We start from the raw sequence: 16,197 nt of genomic DNA, 5'->3' as shown, positions 1-16,197 counted from the left end.
TATGGTTGATAATTTCCAGGGATAACGTTAATGTTTTCAGTTGCAAGAGAGTGAACTTTAGGTGCCACAAATAAATGAAACAAAAAATATAATCATGGTCTTGGAAGCAACATTAAAGTGCCCTTAACCCCAAAATGTTTTTTTTCGCTAAAATGAGTCTTTGCACCTGTTCGAAACGCATTGCAGCAATTTTTTCCTTTTTCTGACAAATTCTGCCATTTTATAGGCTTCGAAAGTTGCGAAAATCCAAGTGTCTTTTGTTCACAACCGAGTCAGAAGGGGAGTCGGTCTATTCCTGATGTGACGTCACAAACTGATTTACATTTCAATTACTCTTTGTAAACATGCATGCAAAGTAGATTGTGACATCACATCAGGAATAGACCCACTCCCCTTCTGACTAGCTAGGTCGAGAACAAAAGATGCTTGGATTTTCGCAACTTTCAAGCCTATAAAATGGCAGAATTTGTTAGAAAAAGGAAAAAATTGCCGCAATGTGTTTCAAACAGGTGCAAAGATTCATTTTAGCGAAAAAAACATTTTGGGGTTAGGGGCACTTTAACAACTTCTACATCCTCCCCGTTATCAACCCATTGACTCTTAGGAGTGGGACTTGATAGATATTACTTTGTGTAACGCCAGACGCTTTCTCATCATCAATAAGGGGGCAGTTTACGTGTCGATGGGTTAGCAAAGCTGGAAAGGGTTTCAGGGCTTTTGAGATCTGATCTGATCTGGAAGTGGGTGATCAGCTCAAATTTGTTATCATGTTTATATTTTGATGTGCATTTTATTACTTGACACATGCCTTTATTAAGACTAATTCTTCAGGTCAAATCATATTTTGAACAGAAACCTGATGCTTTTGCATATGCATATAAAAACAAGGGCACTTCATTGGGTGGCACCCAGTTGCGATTCAATTACTATCCAGTTATAAAAGATATCAGTAAAGTCAAGCCTGGCCAGATTCGCTGTGGAGAGCATACAGATTATGGTGGAATCACACTTCTAATTCAAGATGACGTTGGTGGACTAGAGGTGAAAAATGGTCAACCACAGAACATTTAGTTAAAATATCCACCCTGTTGCATTTTAATTGAATGTGAAACTACCAGAAAAAGAAATCACTGAGAGGGCACTGTCTATCTCAATGCATTTGTTTGCCTTTATACCCAAAGTGTTTGTGAATTGTTGTAGCAGTTATATATAGCTAATATTTGTCTTGATATCAAAGGACTGTTACGATATGAAAATGAATGACTTATATTTCTGTTTAATTGAGGAAAAGGAAAGGAAAGGAACTTTATTGAAGTGTCTTCTAGCTCTGGAACACTAATTGGGGACACTGTGAACTGTGAAATCAAATTAACACAAATCAAATCAAATCAAATCAAATCAAATGTTGGTTTTTGAGGACAGAGAAACTGGGGCACCCAGAGAAAAACTTGTCGGTGCAGAGTACAGAACCGACAAACTCAACCCAAATGACGCCAACTGTGGGAATCGCACCTTGGCCACGTTGGTGGGAGGCAAGTGCTATCAACACTGTGCCGTCCCTGCACCCCAGTGCAAAAAAGATGTGAATATTCCTGCAATTAAATATTTTTGTTTCTTTACTAGTATCTACTTACATGTACCACTGGCAAGATCCTAGTTTAACTGGTGTACATGTAGTAGAATTTGAAGAATCACCATTTTTTAATGATAGCTCCAAGCAGCAATGAATTCTTGTATGGTAACAAAATTGTGTTGCTCAGACACCAAAAATAAATTAGGTTCTTTGTCACGATTAAAAAAGATGCCTCACTTGCCAAAAAAAAAATCTGGCCTGAGCCACACCAATTTATTGAATCAGGTTGAGAAAGTTATTCAAGACGACAGTGGTTGCAGTATAAAACGATATCTCTCAGTTTTATTGATGGAGTAGGTCCACTTATAGGTTACCAATGTTGACGGACACTTCATTTCTGCCACACCAATGAGAGGAACTGTGTTGGTAAATATTGCAGACCTTATGCAGAGGTGGACTGCAGATAAACTCAAGTCTACGGTATGTTCTTTGTTTCATGGTGATGTACCGGTAAACCAAATAGAATTTATCAGTATCTTTTGTCAGAAATGTCTATCACTGGGTAAAAACACTCCTTTGTGACAATTAGAAGACTTACAACAATTCTAAATAAAAGTATTTGGACCAAGTAAGCCTTTCCAACCGTACCATACATAGAAGTGACATTGGTCTCTTTGCTAGTCTATAGTATAAATTATACTTGTGTGAGGTCCACTTAGTAACAAGAGTCCCTGATATGGGATCACTCCATCGCATTCTCTATGCACCAGAACTATCACAGTCACCTGGTAAATTCTTATCAACCACATGCTACTGAAAACTAGAATTTCAGCTGTCTCTTCTTGTTCCCTACTCTCAAGAGTAGACAATTCAGGTTAATGCTACTGGAAGACAACATACTGGTTCTAAAAATTATTGAAATGTGACTTAGTTGATTTGTGGCCCGCTGCTAGTAAGACTTAAACTACAACCAAAGTAGTTGAGACATCTTGCCATGATGGCAAGAGAAAACTGTTCACCATACAATCCAGCATAATGTCCCCCACCCCCTTTGCGATGTAGATAGCTAAGCTGTATTATATACACAGATGAACAACATTGAATCAAGGGGTGGGGAGGGAATACAGTTGCCTGTACCCCAAGGCCTAAATCATTGCTATTGCTCTTGCTTATGCAAAGCTCAAAACCACTGCCGTTGCATTTCTTTTGACTTTCGAAATTTGCCAACCACCATATAAATCCAAATTCATTTCGTCAATCAATAGACCTCTGTTTGGCACATTAATAACACAGTTTGAAAAAAGGTTTGCAAAGGCATCCAACTTTGTAGCCTCCCATGCAGACATTCTTGTGACTCGTCACGCAATCTATCCTGAGGAGGAAAGATTGCGTGATGAGTAACAAGAATGTCTGAGCAGAAGGCTACTAACTTTGTTGATGATGGAAAGTTGTAGGCCATCCGAGAAGTCTTGGAGCTTTGACACGGGTCCTCACAGAACCGTCTTAATTAATTATTTATTTATTTATTTTTGTTACCACAACAGGTTCATCGCGTTTTGATACCAGAAGTCGAAATTAAGCGTCGTGTCCCACGTCGCTCGCTGGTTTTCTTTGTTGATCCAGATCCTGATGCGCTGATCAGTTGTATCATGGATGGCTCAAGCAAGTATCCACCAATCACAGCTGGAGACTGGATAAAAAAGAAACTCCTCGCAACTTACAAGTATTAAATCCTCGCAATCAGTAGGAACGGAATTTACTTTTCCAATAACAAATTATCAAAGAACTTGCTTCGATACAGACATTTCTCTAGTCACGAAGCGATACAGCGTGATAACGGTAACGATATTGATGAAGTTTAGATATTCAACGCATTGGTCAATTTCAGGCTCACAGAATCAAGAACCGCCTCGCCGTCAAAGTGAAAGCCATTTTTGAAAATCGATGGAGCCTTACCACTCATTAGACAATTTTGAAGCATGTTTTTCCATGTTCAAAATTATCATATACGCCCCTTTTCGTCGAAGTTCTCAAAGCCTGTGGTAGTAGAAATAAGTAACCGCTTTTACACCTGCAAAAGACTCGACGCGCTTCCCATTCCAACCGTTCAACATTCGTCAGCGCTCTTGCACCACACATGGAAAAACGGATCAGCGATGTTTAATTGATATCTTCCCAGTTAGTACTCATACGTAGCATTCAGCCTTTGCCAAAGATAATCATAGGCTGTGATGGACGGGTACTTTTCAGAGCCATCAAGACACTCCACCAATGTGTCGTCATCTGGATGGACAAAAAATGCCAAAGAACGTCTGGGTACACGCCTGTGACACTCCTCTGTTGGAATAGAGACCCGGTGTCGCTAAAGTAAAGGAATAAAGACACTTAGAGCTACTGTTTCAGCAACGCTAAGTTAATGGACTGCTTGCCTTCTGGGGATTTTCAGGGCCAACGAAACAAAAAAAATCCGCGCGCGTGAGCCTCAAATAAATACGGCAAACTTCACGGTCGTGCTGCCTTCATGGAAAGCGTTTACTTTTGTATTCAGCTAACCCTTCCAAGCGGATTTTTCCCCGGAAATTCGTTACAAGACAGAGTCACTCTTCGTCACTTACGACGGAGACTGAAAGAAGAGATACCCTAGAAAGGTGTAGCCCGGCTACGTGCGCTATAAACTATTAAGATTAAGCAGAGATCACTGAAATACATTTGTGACTTCCTCAACGCTGGTCGTTTCAGTGAAGGCCAGATAATTTTTTCACGTTACTCACTATTCAGAGAGTAATAGGGATACTTAACAGTGGGCTACGGGTCTAAAGGTTTTCACATCTCCCAACTAGTCGGACAGAAAAGGCAATAATAAAGTTAGCAAATGCAAGTTGAAGAAATATTTATTTTGGAATAAAACGAAAGAAAGCGTCACGCTTTTCGGTGCTTGAGGACTATTACCAATAGTCCTCTAGTAGCGTAGCAGGACTTGCATTAGTCCACTAATTGGGTGATACTAACAACTGTTGGCCTTCAGTGCCTTCAGTTTGTTTTCTCCGCTTGAGTTTAACATTGCATAAATTAAAAGATAAGAATTCTATGAAGAGGGGTTATTTTTAATTTTTTTAATATTGTGTACAAGTTAACTGCGATTGCTACTACAATAGTGAAACTGAAGCTAATTACAACCATGCAACACTGAGCAAGGACTTAATTAATAAAGAAATTGAAAAGTGTGTGTATAATAAAGCCTCGTTATACAAGAATTAATTAAAGTTACACAAGTTTGAGTTACAATAATTATGCGTGGCCAAGTCAATGAGCCCCTCGTAACAAACGACCTATTGCTTACCCAAAAGAAAAAAGATATTCCTCGAAGCAAAAAGGAAACATTATTGCCAATCTGCCAGTTATTCTTACAAAGTAGAGAACCAGTCTCAGTAGTCTAGAAATAAATGCAATCGTACCGTTGACTTCAGCTTGTCAGCAGTCCATCTTTGCATGAGGTCAGCTACATTGACGACAATTGCCCCTGGGAGGGGAGGCGCAGGTATGTAGTCTTCGCATCCGAGAGGTAATACCTGTGTAGAGTAACCATTGAAAACTCGGATTTGATTGCTGAAGTGACACTGCGACTAATTCGTTTGGTACTTGGAAATCTTGTGTATTCTCTACGAAAATGGGAACCAAACACACAACTAAATGGAAACTCTGTGGAAGACAATCTTCAGACCTTAGTTGATGATCGTAGTTGCGAGACTACACAGGAGCAACAAATGATGAAACCCCTTTTACCATAATGTTGTGAAATGTCCGCACACTGGATCACTTCTCGAGGCTGAAAATGTGTGAGGACTAAAGGGTAAATTCGTAACATTTTTACGCAGGACTTGCAAAGGAAAGCTGCATTGAACATATGGAAAATATTTCCCGTCCTCTTCCCACAATAGAGAGCTTAAGCAAGCGCATTTTTGAGACGTGGAAGGCAACCGGAAGAGAACATTTCGCGTGCAAGGACGGTGGTGTCTCCAAGATTTTTATACTAATCATCTCTAATCGAGAAAAGATACTTAGGAATGTAAATGTATGAGTGTCAAGACAAGATAAAAGGGAAAGCAGCTCACTTCCGGTTGCCGTCCGCGTCTCAAAAAAAGCCCGTGCTTAAGCCTTTTATTAATCCCCTACCACAACAACGGAAAAATGAAATTTCAAAAAATAAAGATTTCATTTATTTAGAAGTGAATAAAATGTCGAACAATCGCACAAGGGTAATTCGCTGAAAGTTACAATAATGGCGATACAAATAAAATCAAAAGACACCAATTACGAGTATACACAGATCGGTTCCTTGTTTTTCCGTTAAGTCCAACAACCAACGCACTTCCAAAGTTCTTCCGTAGCTCTTCTTTTTTTTTCTTTTCTCTTTGGTTTGAGCAGCAATCCAATCACAGTACACCTTACAAGAGCTACTACATTGCCCCCACTCCCCTCCCCCCTCACCCCATCGCACCGAAGGGTTATACCTCTAGTCCAGGCATCTCATCCTGAAAAAGCAGCGTGATTGACCCATAATCAGTATGCTCCCCACATCGGATTTGTCCTGGTTTAATGCCATCCTCTTCTTTAATACAGGGGTAGTGCAACAACCGCAATGTAGTTGCATTTTTTGTACTCTCCATAGTCTTGTGCGTATCCGTAAAGATTTCTGCATCCTACAGGATAAAAAAAGAGCGGATGTGCGTGTTTTCTCCCACCAACGTGATCCAATTCTACCCTCTGACACGTTTTTATATATGGGCTGAGCTTGTTTTGGTGAGTAGTTCGTCAATTGGATTAGTTCGCTTACACGTTAAGTCGTTCCACTAACGCGTTCACTTATTTTTGTAACATCCACTTTCTAAGCCCCTATAATCCGGAAACGCACATCTTAGCGAAACGACAAGATAACGTTTGGTTCTCGAAGATGACGCGCATTTCTCGGAAGCTGAAGATCATCGCAGTTAAGCAGCAACTTCAAAAGCAGTTGCGAAGAAAGCCTGGCAAAAAGACAGCGTTCTTCTATCTTTTTTCCCTATGAATACTTAATAAAAACACAGGCAAGTGGAGGAACCCCTTGGGCAAGTTGGTCATCAAGTTTGCTTGTCCAATGGGCAAGTTGGGATTTTCTTTTTTTCCTAGAACTGTCTACGGCGTAAATAGTCTCAAGGCCCGTGCAAACGCTCGCAACATTGTTGGGCCCAACATGTTGCGAGCGTTTGCACACCATGTTGTGTGTTGTTGCTACTTGTTGGAAGTTGTTGGATGAAGTTTGAAACTGGTCAAACTTCAGGGCCAACGTTTCAATTGTTTCGCGGTCATCGAAGCGTGGTCCAACATTGTTGCGTTCGTTTGCACAGCACATCTAACAATGTTGCGCGCACTACATTCCACGTATCCACACAAATACATGCGAACAAGAAACCAACATGACGTCGGGGATGGAAAACGTCCCAGAGTCCTTTGTATTCTCATCTAAAGACCCAACATGTTGTGACTTGTTGCGAGCGTTTGCATACATCGGCTAACATCGCGCAACAAGAGGCAACACTGTTGGGCCCAACAATGTTGCGTGTTGTTGCGAGCGTTTGCACGGGCCTTAAAACTAATTACTAAATGGAAAATATACCCAGCACAAATCAGAATACCTTAAGTTCTAGCCCAAGCGCCATTAGGTGAAGAATGTGTAAACTCAGCTGACCACAAAGTTCGAAAAAAGAGTGTATCTCTTTTTGAAAGCCTGGTACCTTATCATCTGGCCATACCTTTATGGATAAATGATACAAAAAAAAAACGGAGGTGAGTACTTTGAATTGACGACAGGAAAGTACAACTGGCGAAAGTTTCTTTTATGAGGTCGTTTTATGCCGGGAGAACACGGGGCGACGAGGTACGGGATAAGGGAAAACGCATGGCAGGAAGCGTGATTTCTACGAGCGCGCTGGAGGCAGGAGAGAAAGGAACGCGTCCCCTCCTTGTTGATGCTTTTCACAACAGTTAAAAACAATACGCTAAGCTTTTTGATGGCCATTTCACGCCCAACGAGGCTTTAAACAGAATTTTCCATTCCAGAAAAAGTAATTTTGTACTAGGGCTAAAAGATAGGCTTAGTACAGTGTCATTTGAAACGTTATCAACGTCTAACAAGCTAACGAAATTCGTTGAACTTCTTGTCCGAAGACAAAGGGACAAAAAGACCCCGGAGGGGGGACTCACATATGAAAAGGGCAGGGCAGAATTAGATAAATAATGCCGGCATAATTTCGAGAATAATACTATAGTGCAAGCATCTAGCATAATGCCGGCATAATAGTCACGTTTAGGAGCATAAAGGTTGATAACATTATCCTGGTAATAAGAACATCAAAACAATGTGGTTAAAAATGCCCTGTTCAATTGTGGGCTTTGTGGTTGCTTTATGCACTTATTTGACTTTGTTCAAGGCCTGGCTACCTTACTTTATGCCTGGCTCCCCAGGCCTGTAACTTTGAGAGTGCAACATGAAAATAATATGTTAGCCCCTATTTTGTCTTTTTTTTTCTTTCTTTTTTTTGCGCAAATTCACCGAGCATCTTTGAGGATAATGCTAGGGTACGAACATAATTTCGAGCATGATGTTATGAGTAACGCTCAAAAGCATTATGCTCAAATTTTCGAGCATACTTTATCTAACCCTTGGACGGGGGATTTAGGATTTTGGTCTCACTTAGGGTGTTCTGGGCAAAACACCATCATATCATATGTAGCCCATATCTAGCCGTGAAAGTCTCGTTTAGGAATGCACGCGAAGAAATATAAAATATATATTATACATATTTGATATTATATTTTAAATATGGTCTCTTTTAGGGGTCAAAAAAGGGGACACTGAAAAACGCAGACTGCATTCTGTGCAGACCGTCTGTAAAATGAAAATTCTGTTAGCCTGAATTAGGCCTAAATAACCTTCGGTTAGCCTAATTAGGCCTAAATAACATTCAGGTTAGCCTGTTTACGGTTAGCTCTCAATAATAGTGAGGGTAACGCCATATTTTACCCCTGGTCTGCACGGTCTGCATTTTGGCGTGACCCTCAAAAACGCATGGGCGAAGCCCAGACTGGTCTCCCTTAGAAATTTAATTCAAAATTTCCAACGAGCACCAGCCACTTTTGTACATGGCATTGATTTTATCCAACTTAATTATTGTATATTCCTGTTAAAACACTTAAAATTACGGATGTTCAAAAATTACAACAGTACTATCAATATTATAGCAAAACAAGTTGACATTTATTGTTGTTCGAGATACAAAGTGTGAAAGGGTTATTTATATTGCTATTGTGTTATTGTTGACTCAGATAAGTTGAGTTACAATACTTTGAAATTTACAACTACTATTGGTTCCAAAAATGGCACTCTAATACAAATCTGCAAACTCTGCAAACTATATTACGTCAACTGTCTCGTTGGCACAAATACAGCTACTAGTAGTTTTAATAATTCCATATAAAAAGTTTGGTTGAATGACGCAACGGAAAAGGAAGAGATCTATAGTACAGTTGAAGTTCATGGTCTTGAGGGGTTGGATCATGGGTTGGATGAAGAAGATGAGAGGAAATAAAAATGACGATGATAATAAGAGCTATGAAAATTGCGATGATGAAGACGAGGACAATGCCAATGCCGAAATGATAATCATGATCTTAGTATATTGTCTTCGCACTTCAAAAAGGTGTTCAAACTGGTGTTCAAACTGTTACAAATTGATGATTCCAAAACTCACCCTCTGGTCATTACAGGGCTCAGTAATGTTAAAGGCTTCCTTATGATCGGCTGGTCTGTCTGGACTTACCCTACCAAGCATAATTTTTAAAAGCACTGAGAATCCTCTCTTCAGGTACTTTTGCAATATCATTCCGCATATCTCTTCGCAAGATCATTTTTTTCTGTTGTTTGTACACACATTGCTTGACATCTGCTTGCACAACAGTAGCTAATAATTTATCACTGAGGGAGCAGGGTTTGCACAGTGGTGACAGCACCTGCCTTCCACCCAATGTAGCACAGGGCTGATTCCTGGACTTCACAAACTTTGGGGTTGAGTTTATTCGTTCTCCACTCTGCTCAGAGAGATTTTTGCTAGATGGGTAATCTGTTTTTCCCTCTCATCATAAACAAAATAATATTTACCATGATTTGAGTAGTATAGAGTGTTTTTGTGTGTGTGATCAGAAGCAATATTTGCATACTAAAACAAATAGAAGAATTTTCATAAAAACAGAGTTCAATTGGCAAAAGAATATTTCACTCCTGCAACATATATGGCTGCTGTTCTCCGAGGGTGTAAAGTGCAGATTAGTGTTGCAGTTCATTGTTTTACCCTAACTGAAACTACCCAAACCTTTACAAAAATGCTAACCTTAGGCCTAACGTTAGCATTAGTAAAGGTTTAGGTTGTTTCAGCTATGGTGAAACAATGACCTGCAACCATAATCTGCAACCTGCAACCTGCAACTAATACACCCTCCACGCTGTTTCTTTGTTTCACTCCTCCAACATAGCCAATGTGATGTCATATGAAAACACTCTACAGCACTTGTGCTCACTTGTGCTCACTTGTACATAGGCTTAAGATTTGAATTATTATTAATATTATCATCATAATCATTCTGAAGCTAAGATGAAACTACTTGGGACCAGCTTCAGTACAGTTTCTCAGAATGATTAACCCATTTACCCCAGCCTATACTGGCCTAAACCGGCCATACTTAGTATTTTACTCTCCCTAACGCCAGACGATTTTACTCACCAATTGGGAACCCCCCAGGAGTCAATGGGTTAATAAAGGTAAGACAATATTATAGTTATGAAAAAGCTTACTTTTCTCTCTCAAAGGCCACCCATCCATGTCCACAACCACTTGCTGGACGAGCATACTTTTGTTTAACATCATGATCCAACTGGAAAAAATCATCGCTCAATTTGAAAATGCTGGCTATCTAAGTCAAGAGAAAATAATAGCTATTAATAGTTTGGACGTGAAAATGATGAGTTTATATTGGAATGGAAACCCTAACATCTTTAAATTTCAACAACTTTATCTGCAGCGTTTTTTTTTTTCTATTGCAAAGGTTTTCAAGCAACCAATCCATCACTTCTATTCTCTGCTTATTTTTTACTCATTTTTACTTAATAATTATCATTTCTAACGCAGTTCTACTCAGCACAAAAGTGAATACAAAAGGGCTATGATGCTCACACAAGAAGCTTTTAACTTCTGGTTCAACTTATCGCATGTTGAGAAAAAAAACCGTTTTGACCGGTTTGGCGAGCGGTTAACGTTTAGATTCACAAAATTCTTTACTGGCCGGGAAACAGTCACAAAAAGTCAGCTGGCTGGGAGTACATTCCCCTCACTATTTAGCTGGGACATGGCCTTGGGCTCATAATCATCCTGGCAGTGCAGAATGCCCTTTTTTCCCAGCAAAATTTAAGAACTCAAAAAATTGTTTTATGAGCGTTTTTTTGTAAGTTTTTTGCTTATTATTATGTATTTTGGAAACAATTTTCATTGGGTTACCCTGCATGGTTGTGCTAATAACCTCTCAATCAATATAGAAAAATCAAAGTTTGTAATTTTTCATTCTGCTCAAAAGAAGTCATGAACTAATCATTTCAATCTTACTACAAATAATAGAAAACTCTTCAGCCAATTTTTATTTTGCAAAAAAAAAGCAATCTTTTTGAAGATGGCATTAGCACTCTAACCCTTGTTTAATTCTCTCAAAATTATAAAATTCTTTGAAAGTGACTTTATATTTAGCAATATTTATGTATAAATATCACAATAGACTATTACCATCTGTCTTTATTTCTTTCTTCACTAAAATAACTCAGATCCATAACTATGGCCCCGTCCACAGGTATCTGGATATTTTTAGCAACTTTTTCTTTGCGGATACGCCTTCTGCCCACACGTATCCAGAAAATTTCCTGAGGAATCGGGAACTTTTTGAATATGCTCTCCAGAGTGGATATTTTTTAATCCGCTATGAATCCAGAACCGTGTGGACGCTGAATCTGGAATTTTTTTAACCCGATTAACGTAACAAGATCGAGTTCAATTTGTTACCATGAAATCAATGCTCAAGATGGCTGCCCAGGGCTCGCCGAGGGTAATATTATTTATTTAGGGCGCATGCTCTGTTACCTCTGTATCCTTGAGGAGTCCTGGGTGCTAGAGTAAATCCGGATATGTTTCAGATACGTGTGGACAAGCAAATTCGATTTGAATATGCTGCACAAGGATGTGAATATTTTTGAATTCGGAAAGAAAAAGTTGCAGATTCAAAAATATAATAGAGATACCGGTACGTGAAAACGGGGCCTATAATACTAGTCTTCCTGCATGACAGTCTTATTATCTTCCAAAAACCAAGAACAAATTACGGAATATTCAATAAAATCCTCACCATTGTCCTTGTTTAAAAAGAAAATGACTAAAATACTTTATTATATCTCTCAGATAGTACGCGCGCTGTAATTGGCTAAATTAGCAGGCCGTATTCTAAAGTACGACCCGCTGTACAGCCCGCTAAATTTAAAATTTCAACAAAACATCATCAAGCGAGTTTTTCATGTCATTTCTGTTGCATAAACTTGTACTGAAAACTGTTTGAATCTTGCAAGCAACTATTTCAAACTTAACAGCCAAGAAGATGTAGTTTTTGGGATTTTGGCAAGGCATTCTTTGTGGCAGTTGAACCTTCCGCTTCACTTTGACTAGTTTCCTTGCCGGCGCGCCGGTTAACCTCAGAGATATAATAAATATCTTACTAACCTTGTTTTCTCGGTCTGTACTGTAAGTTACGGATCCTCATTTTTTCCCGTTGATTTATGGCCCACGCGCTTCACGCTTGGGCCATAAATCAACGGGATAAAACTTGGTCCGTAACTTACAGTATGGACCTCGAACTCAGTTAGTAAGAGGTATTTATCAAAGATTACCAGATATCTGGGTAAAAATACTGCCTTGCAATGTAAGAATCTTAGTCTACTAGTAGTTACCTTGGTTTATTTCTATTTGTGCATTTAGAGCGAGTTTCAAACCAAAACCAAAGTAATAACTTTGGCCAATCAAAAAGGGCAGAGACAATCCAGTAAACCAATCAAGACTCAAAGTAATTACACGTAGCCAAAAAAAAGCATGGGAAAATGTGCACGCATAAGCCACGATTGGTTTTGCTTTCACTTCTGATTAGTTGAAAAAATGGCGCGAGAACTTTCAACCAATCATTGAGTGAAGTAAATGCAAAACCAATGCAATTTGCTTATTACTTTCAACACTCGATTGAAAACCGCTGTGTGTGTCTAAGTTTTGGGTGTTCCATTGTCCCAACCTAAACATGACTGTATTCTCAAGTTATTTTGGGTAGCCAGCACCCCTATCATTTACTGTAACATAATTTGTAATTTTGGGGTGAAATAAAGTGTTGTTGTTGTTGTTTTTGTTGTTGTTTTTAGTTGACAAGTGAAGAATCCTGAAATTTTAGTCACCCTCTCTTGGGGATTTTATTACCTCTAGAAATAGCCTGCATGGCTGGTGGTTCTGTTGTTGAAGATTGCACTAGATTTCAAGCAACAACGTTGCATGGGAAATGTTCCCCCATCCCAGCCTTCTTGTGGCTTTGTCACTCAAATTCTTGAGCACTAAACTACAACAAAACCAACAGCTATACAGGCTATGCTTGAAGAATCTCCACCAAACCAAGACATAATAGATCAGAACTTAGATGTAAGTTTTCATCACTACAGCAAAGGAATACCAACTATCTTTTAAAAAAAGTTTGATGACTGTGGAAAGAGAGTTTTTGCTGAGTTTGGTTTGGAGCCACCTGAATTTTTAAGGTGTCTGTAAGAGATAATTGCCTAAATTGTCCAGATAAGTGTGAGGATCACTTATCTCATTCCTCTATAACACCCACTCCCAATAATATCAATTTATTTCATTCATCAGTCAAGTCCTTCACAGGAACACATGAACCCAAATAATGACCTGCTCCCAACTGCTTGGCTTCATAGCTCATTTGGTAGAGCATTGCACAAGCAACAACGACGACAACAACAACAACATCTTTCATTTAAAACACGATGGGTTTTAAAGCTAATATAGAGGTTGCCTTTTTTGGGGGAGGGGAATGGTTGGTTTGATCATGGGGGGAGGAGATTGGGGGACTGGATGAATTTTAGATCTCCAGAGGTTGGCATCTCTGAAAGAGGATGATGGGTGATGTGGTTTCTTCTTTGTTAATTTGTCAAGCATTCATCACACGCACATTTGTGAATAGTTTAATATGCATAAAATAAATAAATAAATAACACTTGGCTTGCAAATCGCCCTCTCTTGCAATCAGAGAATTTATAGTTAAGGGTGCAACTTACCCTGGCTGCCAGAGATTTTTCTCTCTCAGAGCGACGGAATAGGCGAGGAAAAACCTCTGGTACAGGCCGTTGAGTTCTTTGAGAAGGCCAGTCTAATGGGATGGCCTTTCATATTCCCAGAGTCAGATTTTGACCTGAGCAATTCGATTGGTTCCAGGAACTTGTCAGTTCTATTGGTTTAGCAACAGAAAGTAGTTCAAATAAGTTTTCAATTGCTGTAACCAGATTTCTCATGCCCACTGCAGTGGCCATGATCGTAATGCTGCAAAGTTCTGGAAATCGAGGCTTTGAAGGCAGGAAAAGTTCAGTGATTTCTACATTTTTTTTTTTTTTTAATGTCCGCCAAAATTCAGCTTCGGAATTAGACATCCAAATTTTAAATGTGAGTTTTTATTTTCATATTCGACATCAAAGTCTTATATGGAACATTGAATTTTTAAATTTGACATCGAAGTAAACAAGACGAATGGATGTACCGTGGGAACCAAAGATGCTGATTGGTAGGTTATGTCACGTATCAATTTACTGAGTTTTTTCAATGTCAATCAAACGGGGCATGGAAGTGAGGTTCTCAACGCCCTGAACCAGAGTTATTTCTTGCCCCTTCGTGACTCGCTGTTTCGTCGCTCTAACAGAGAAAAAACCTCTGGAATCCAGGGTAGGCGCAACTAGACAAGGTCGGACAGAAGGAGCTGTGCTGCTGGCACTCGGCCTCCTAGCACGACCCATGCTAGACCTCCGATAGACTTGCAAACAAGTCGACTTTTGGACACAATTGCAGGACCACATGTTACCGGAGTTTGAGAAAGGTAGAGCACCACAGCCAGATGGAATAATTGGATCGGGGAAGACCGGGAGAGAAACACTCGGAGTGAGATTGAGATCGACAAATATCTCGATTCCGCAGGGGTGGGAGGGACGAGCGTTACCACACGGCCATCCTTACTCCCCTTAAATGCCATATTATTTTTGTCAGAAGTTCCGCTTGCGCTCTACACAAAACTTCTTCTTGTAGCGACTGAAAGTAAAGAAAACCAGGACAGAACTTTACCTTATCTTGAGGAATGCCGTGGTTCTTGATGTACACAAAGCCAACTGTGCTAAATGCTTTGTATAATTTATCTGCTAGCTGTCGCGAGGCGTTTCCTGAAAACCAGTTGTTGGTTTCCTTTCTAAGGCAAATTTGGCCGAAGTCTAAAACTGGGATATCAGACATCATACCTCTTCCCTACAAGGCAGAGACGTCATGTACTGTATATGATTTGCCCGCACTAGCCTCCATTCCATGATAGAATCCAGTCCAGCCGTGAGAATTTGAAAACGGTCCATTATTCATCCATGGATATTCATTTGCCTTCATCTTTATCCATTTACTTTCATCTATGTGCATTTATCATCATCCCTATTAATCTACCTTCATTCACGGTCACTTATCGTCATTTACCTTCAAGCAGGTTCGTTCATTAACCCTCCTTCGTTTATCTATCTTCATTCATGTTCATTTATAAGGCTGTATCGAAAAGTGGGACGGGGACAGGGGACGTGGCGACACATTTTCGAAGTATAGAATTTCAGAAATGGGAGAACATCCCCAAAAAAGTTGAATTGCTTATGTTGTTTTGCAAAAATGATCAACTGTACGCCTTTCAAGTACCAGCTAAATACACAGCGAAATTCAAAAATTAGATTCTCGAAAATTCATTTTTGCCACCCGTCACGGAGCTCGAATGTAAAACAAAGCAGAGGACCAAATGGCCCATTGCTGACACTGCAGCTTAAATTTCACGTTGCAGCGTTTGTTGTTGTTGCTCAAAAACTTGACCCTTTTTTTCTCTGTAACTGAAGTTTAAATACCGTGCCAATGTCCTTTTTGGCGGCTTGTGACTGCATCTTTCCTGGCGCTTCTTTGATGAAAAATTCGGGTTATCACCGTTGATATTGTCGAAAATGTTCGTCATCACCGGGCTAGAAGCCGCCCGGGTGGGGGAGAGGGGGTACTGCCATGTATGGGCTATGCAGGTACGTGCCGCTGTGAAGGGTATGGTTTTCAAGCAGTTTATTCTAGGATAGGGTACATAAATCAGAGCGTTTGTGTCTAGAATTGGGTATAATTTTTCATGCTCAAGTGTGGAACTGACCAGTTGGATGAAAATTTTATCAAGACTAAGGAAACCAGAAA

At 39.7% G+C, this 16,197-nt stretch overlaps 2 protein-coding genes across 4 annotated transcripts in view; one reads left to right on the top strand and one right to left on the bottom strand.

Annotated features, from left to right (window-relative positions):
* Positions 1-3,303, top strand: part of LOC138007492 (uncharacterized) — a 36,931-nt gene extending 33,628 nt beyond the window's left edge. For both annotated transcript variants that reach the window (XM_068854446.1, XM_068854447.1), the window contains exons 5-7: positions 853-1,041; positions 1,943-2,053; positions 3,118-3,303. In XM_068854446.1, the coding sequence (XP_068710547.1) occupies positions 853-1,041; positions 1,943-2,053; positions 3,118-3,303 (486 nt within the window). The remainder of the gene's footprint in view (positions 1-852; positions 1,042-1,942; positions 2,054-3,117) is intronic.
* Positions 1,811-15,266, bottom strand: LOC138007494 (uncharacterized). Of its 2 annotated transcripts, none has more exons than XM_068854450.1 (7): positions 15,070-15,266; positions 10,458-10,576; positions 9,361-9,430; positions 7,246-7,362; positions 6,085-6,273; positions 5,029-5,142; positions 1,811-3,935 (listed from the first exon to the last, which is right to left on the bottom strand). In XM_068854450.1, the coding sequence occupies exons 1-7, from the start codon at positions 15,235-15,237 to the stop codon at positions 3,753-3,755; spliced, it is 960 nt and encodes a 319-aa protein (XP_068710551.1). In that variant the 5' UTR covers positions 15,238-15,266; the 3' UTR covers positions 1,811-3,752. The 2 variants fall into 2 exon arrangements, with proteins under 2 accessions (XP_068710551.1, XP_068710552.1); XM_068854451.1 differs by having other exon boundaries at positions 3,075-3,935; positions 10,458-10,537; positions 15,070-15,244.
* Positions 15,267-16,197: the final 931 nt, after the last annotated feature.

Source organism: Montipora foliosa, chromosome 6 (genome assembly GCF_036669935.1).
Source record: "Montipora foliosa isolate CH-2021 chromosome 6, ASM3666993v2, whole genome shotgun sequence".
Lineage (NCBI taxonomy): Eukaryota > Metazoa > Cnidaria > Anthozoa > Scleractinia > Acroporidae > Montipora > Montipora foliosa.
Note: the sequence above shows the minus strand (reverse complement) of the source record. Positions and strands in the feature narration are given on the sequence as shown.

Bases quoted from the DNA above. Each gene is read 5' to 3' on its own strand.
- LOC138007494 (XM_068854450.1), bottom strand. From the start codon at position 15,237: ATGATGTCTGATATCCCAGTTTTAGACTTCGGCCAAATTTGCCTTAGA. The intron at 5,143-6,084 runs GTATAACCCTTC...TACTCTACACAG, and splicing joins ATGAGATGCCTGGACTAGAG to GTATTACCTCTCGGATGCGA. The intron at 3,936-5,028 runs GTACGATTGCAT...CCTTTACTTTAG, and splicing joins CTGACAAGCTGAAGTCAACG to CGACACCGGGTCTCTATTCC.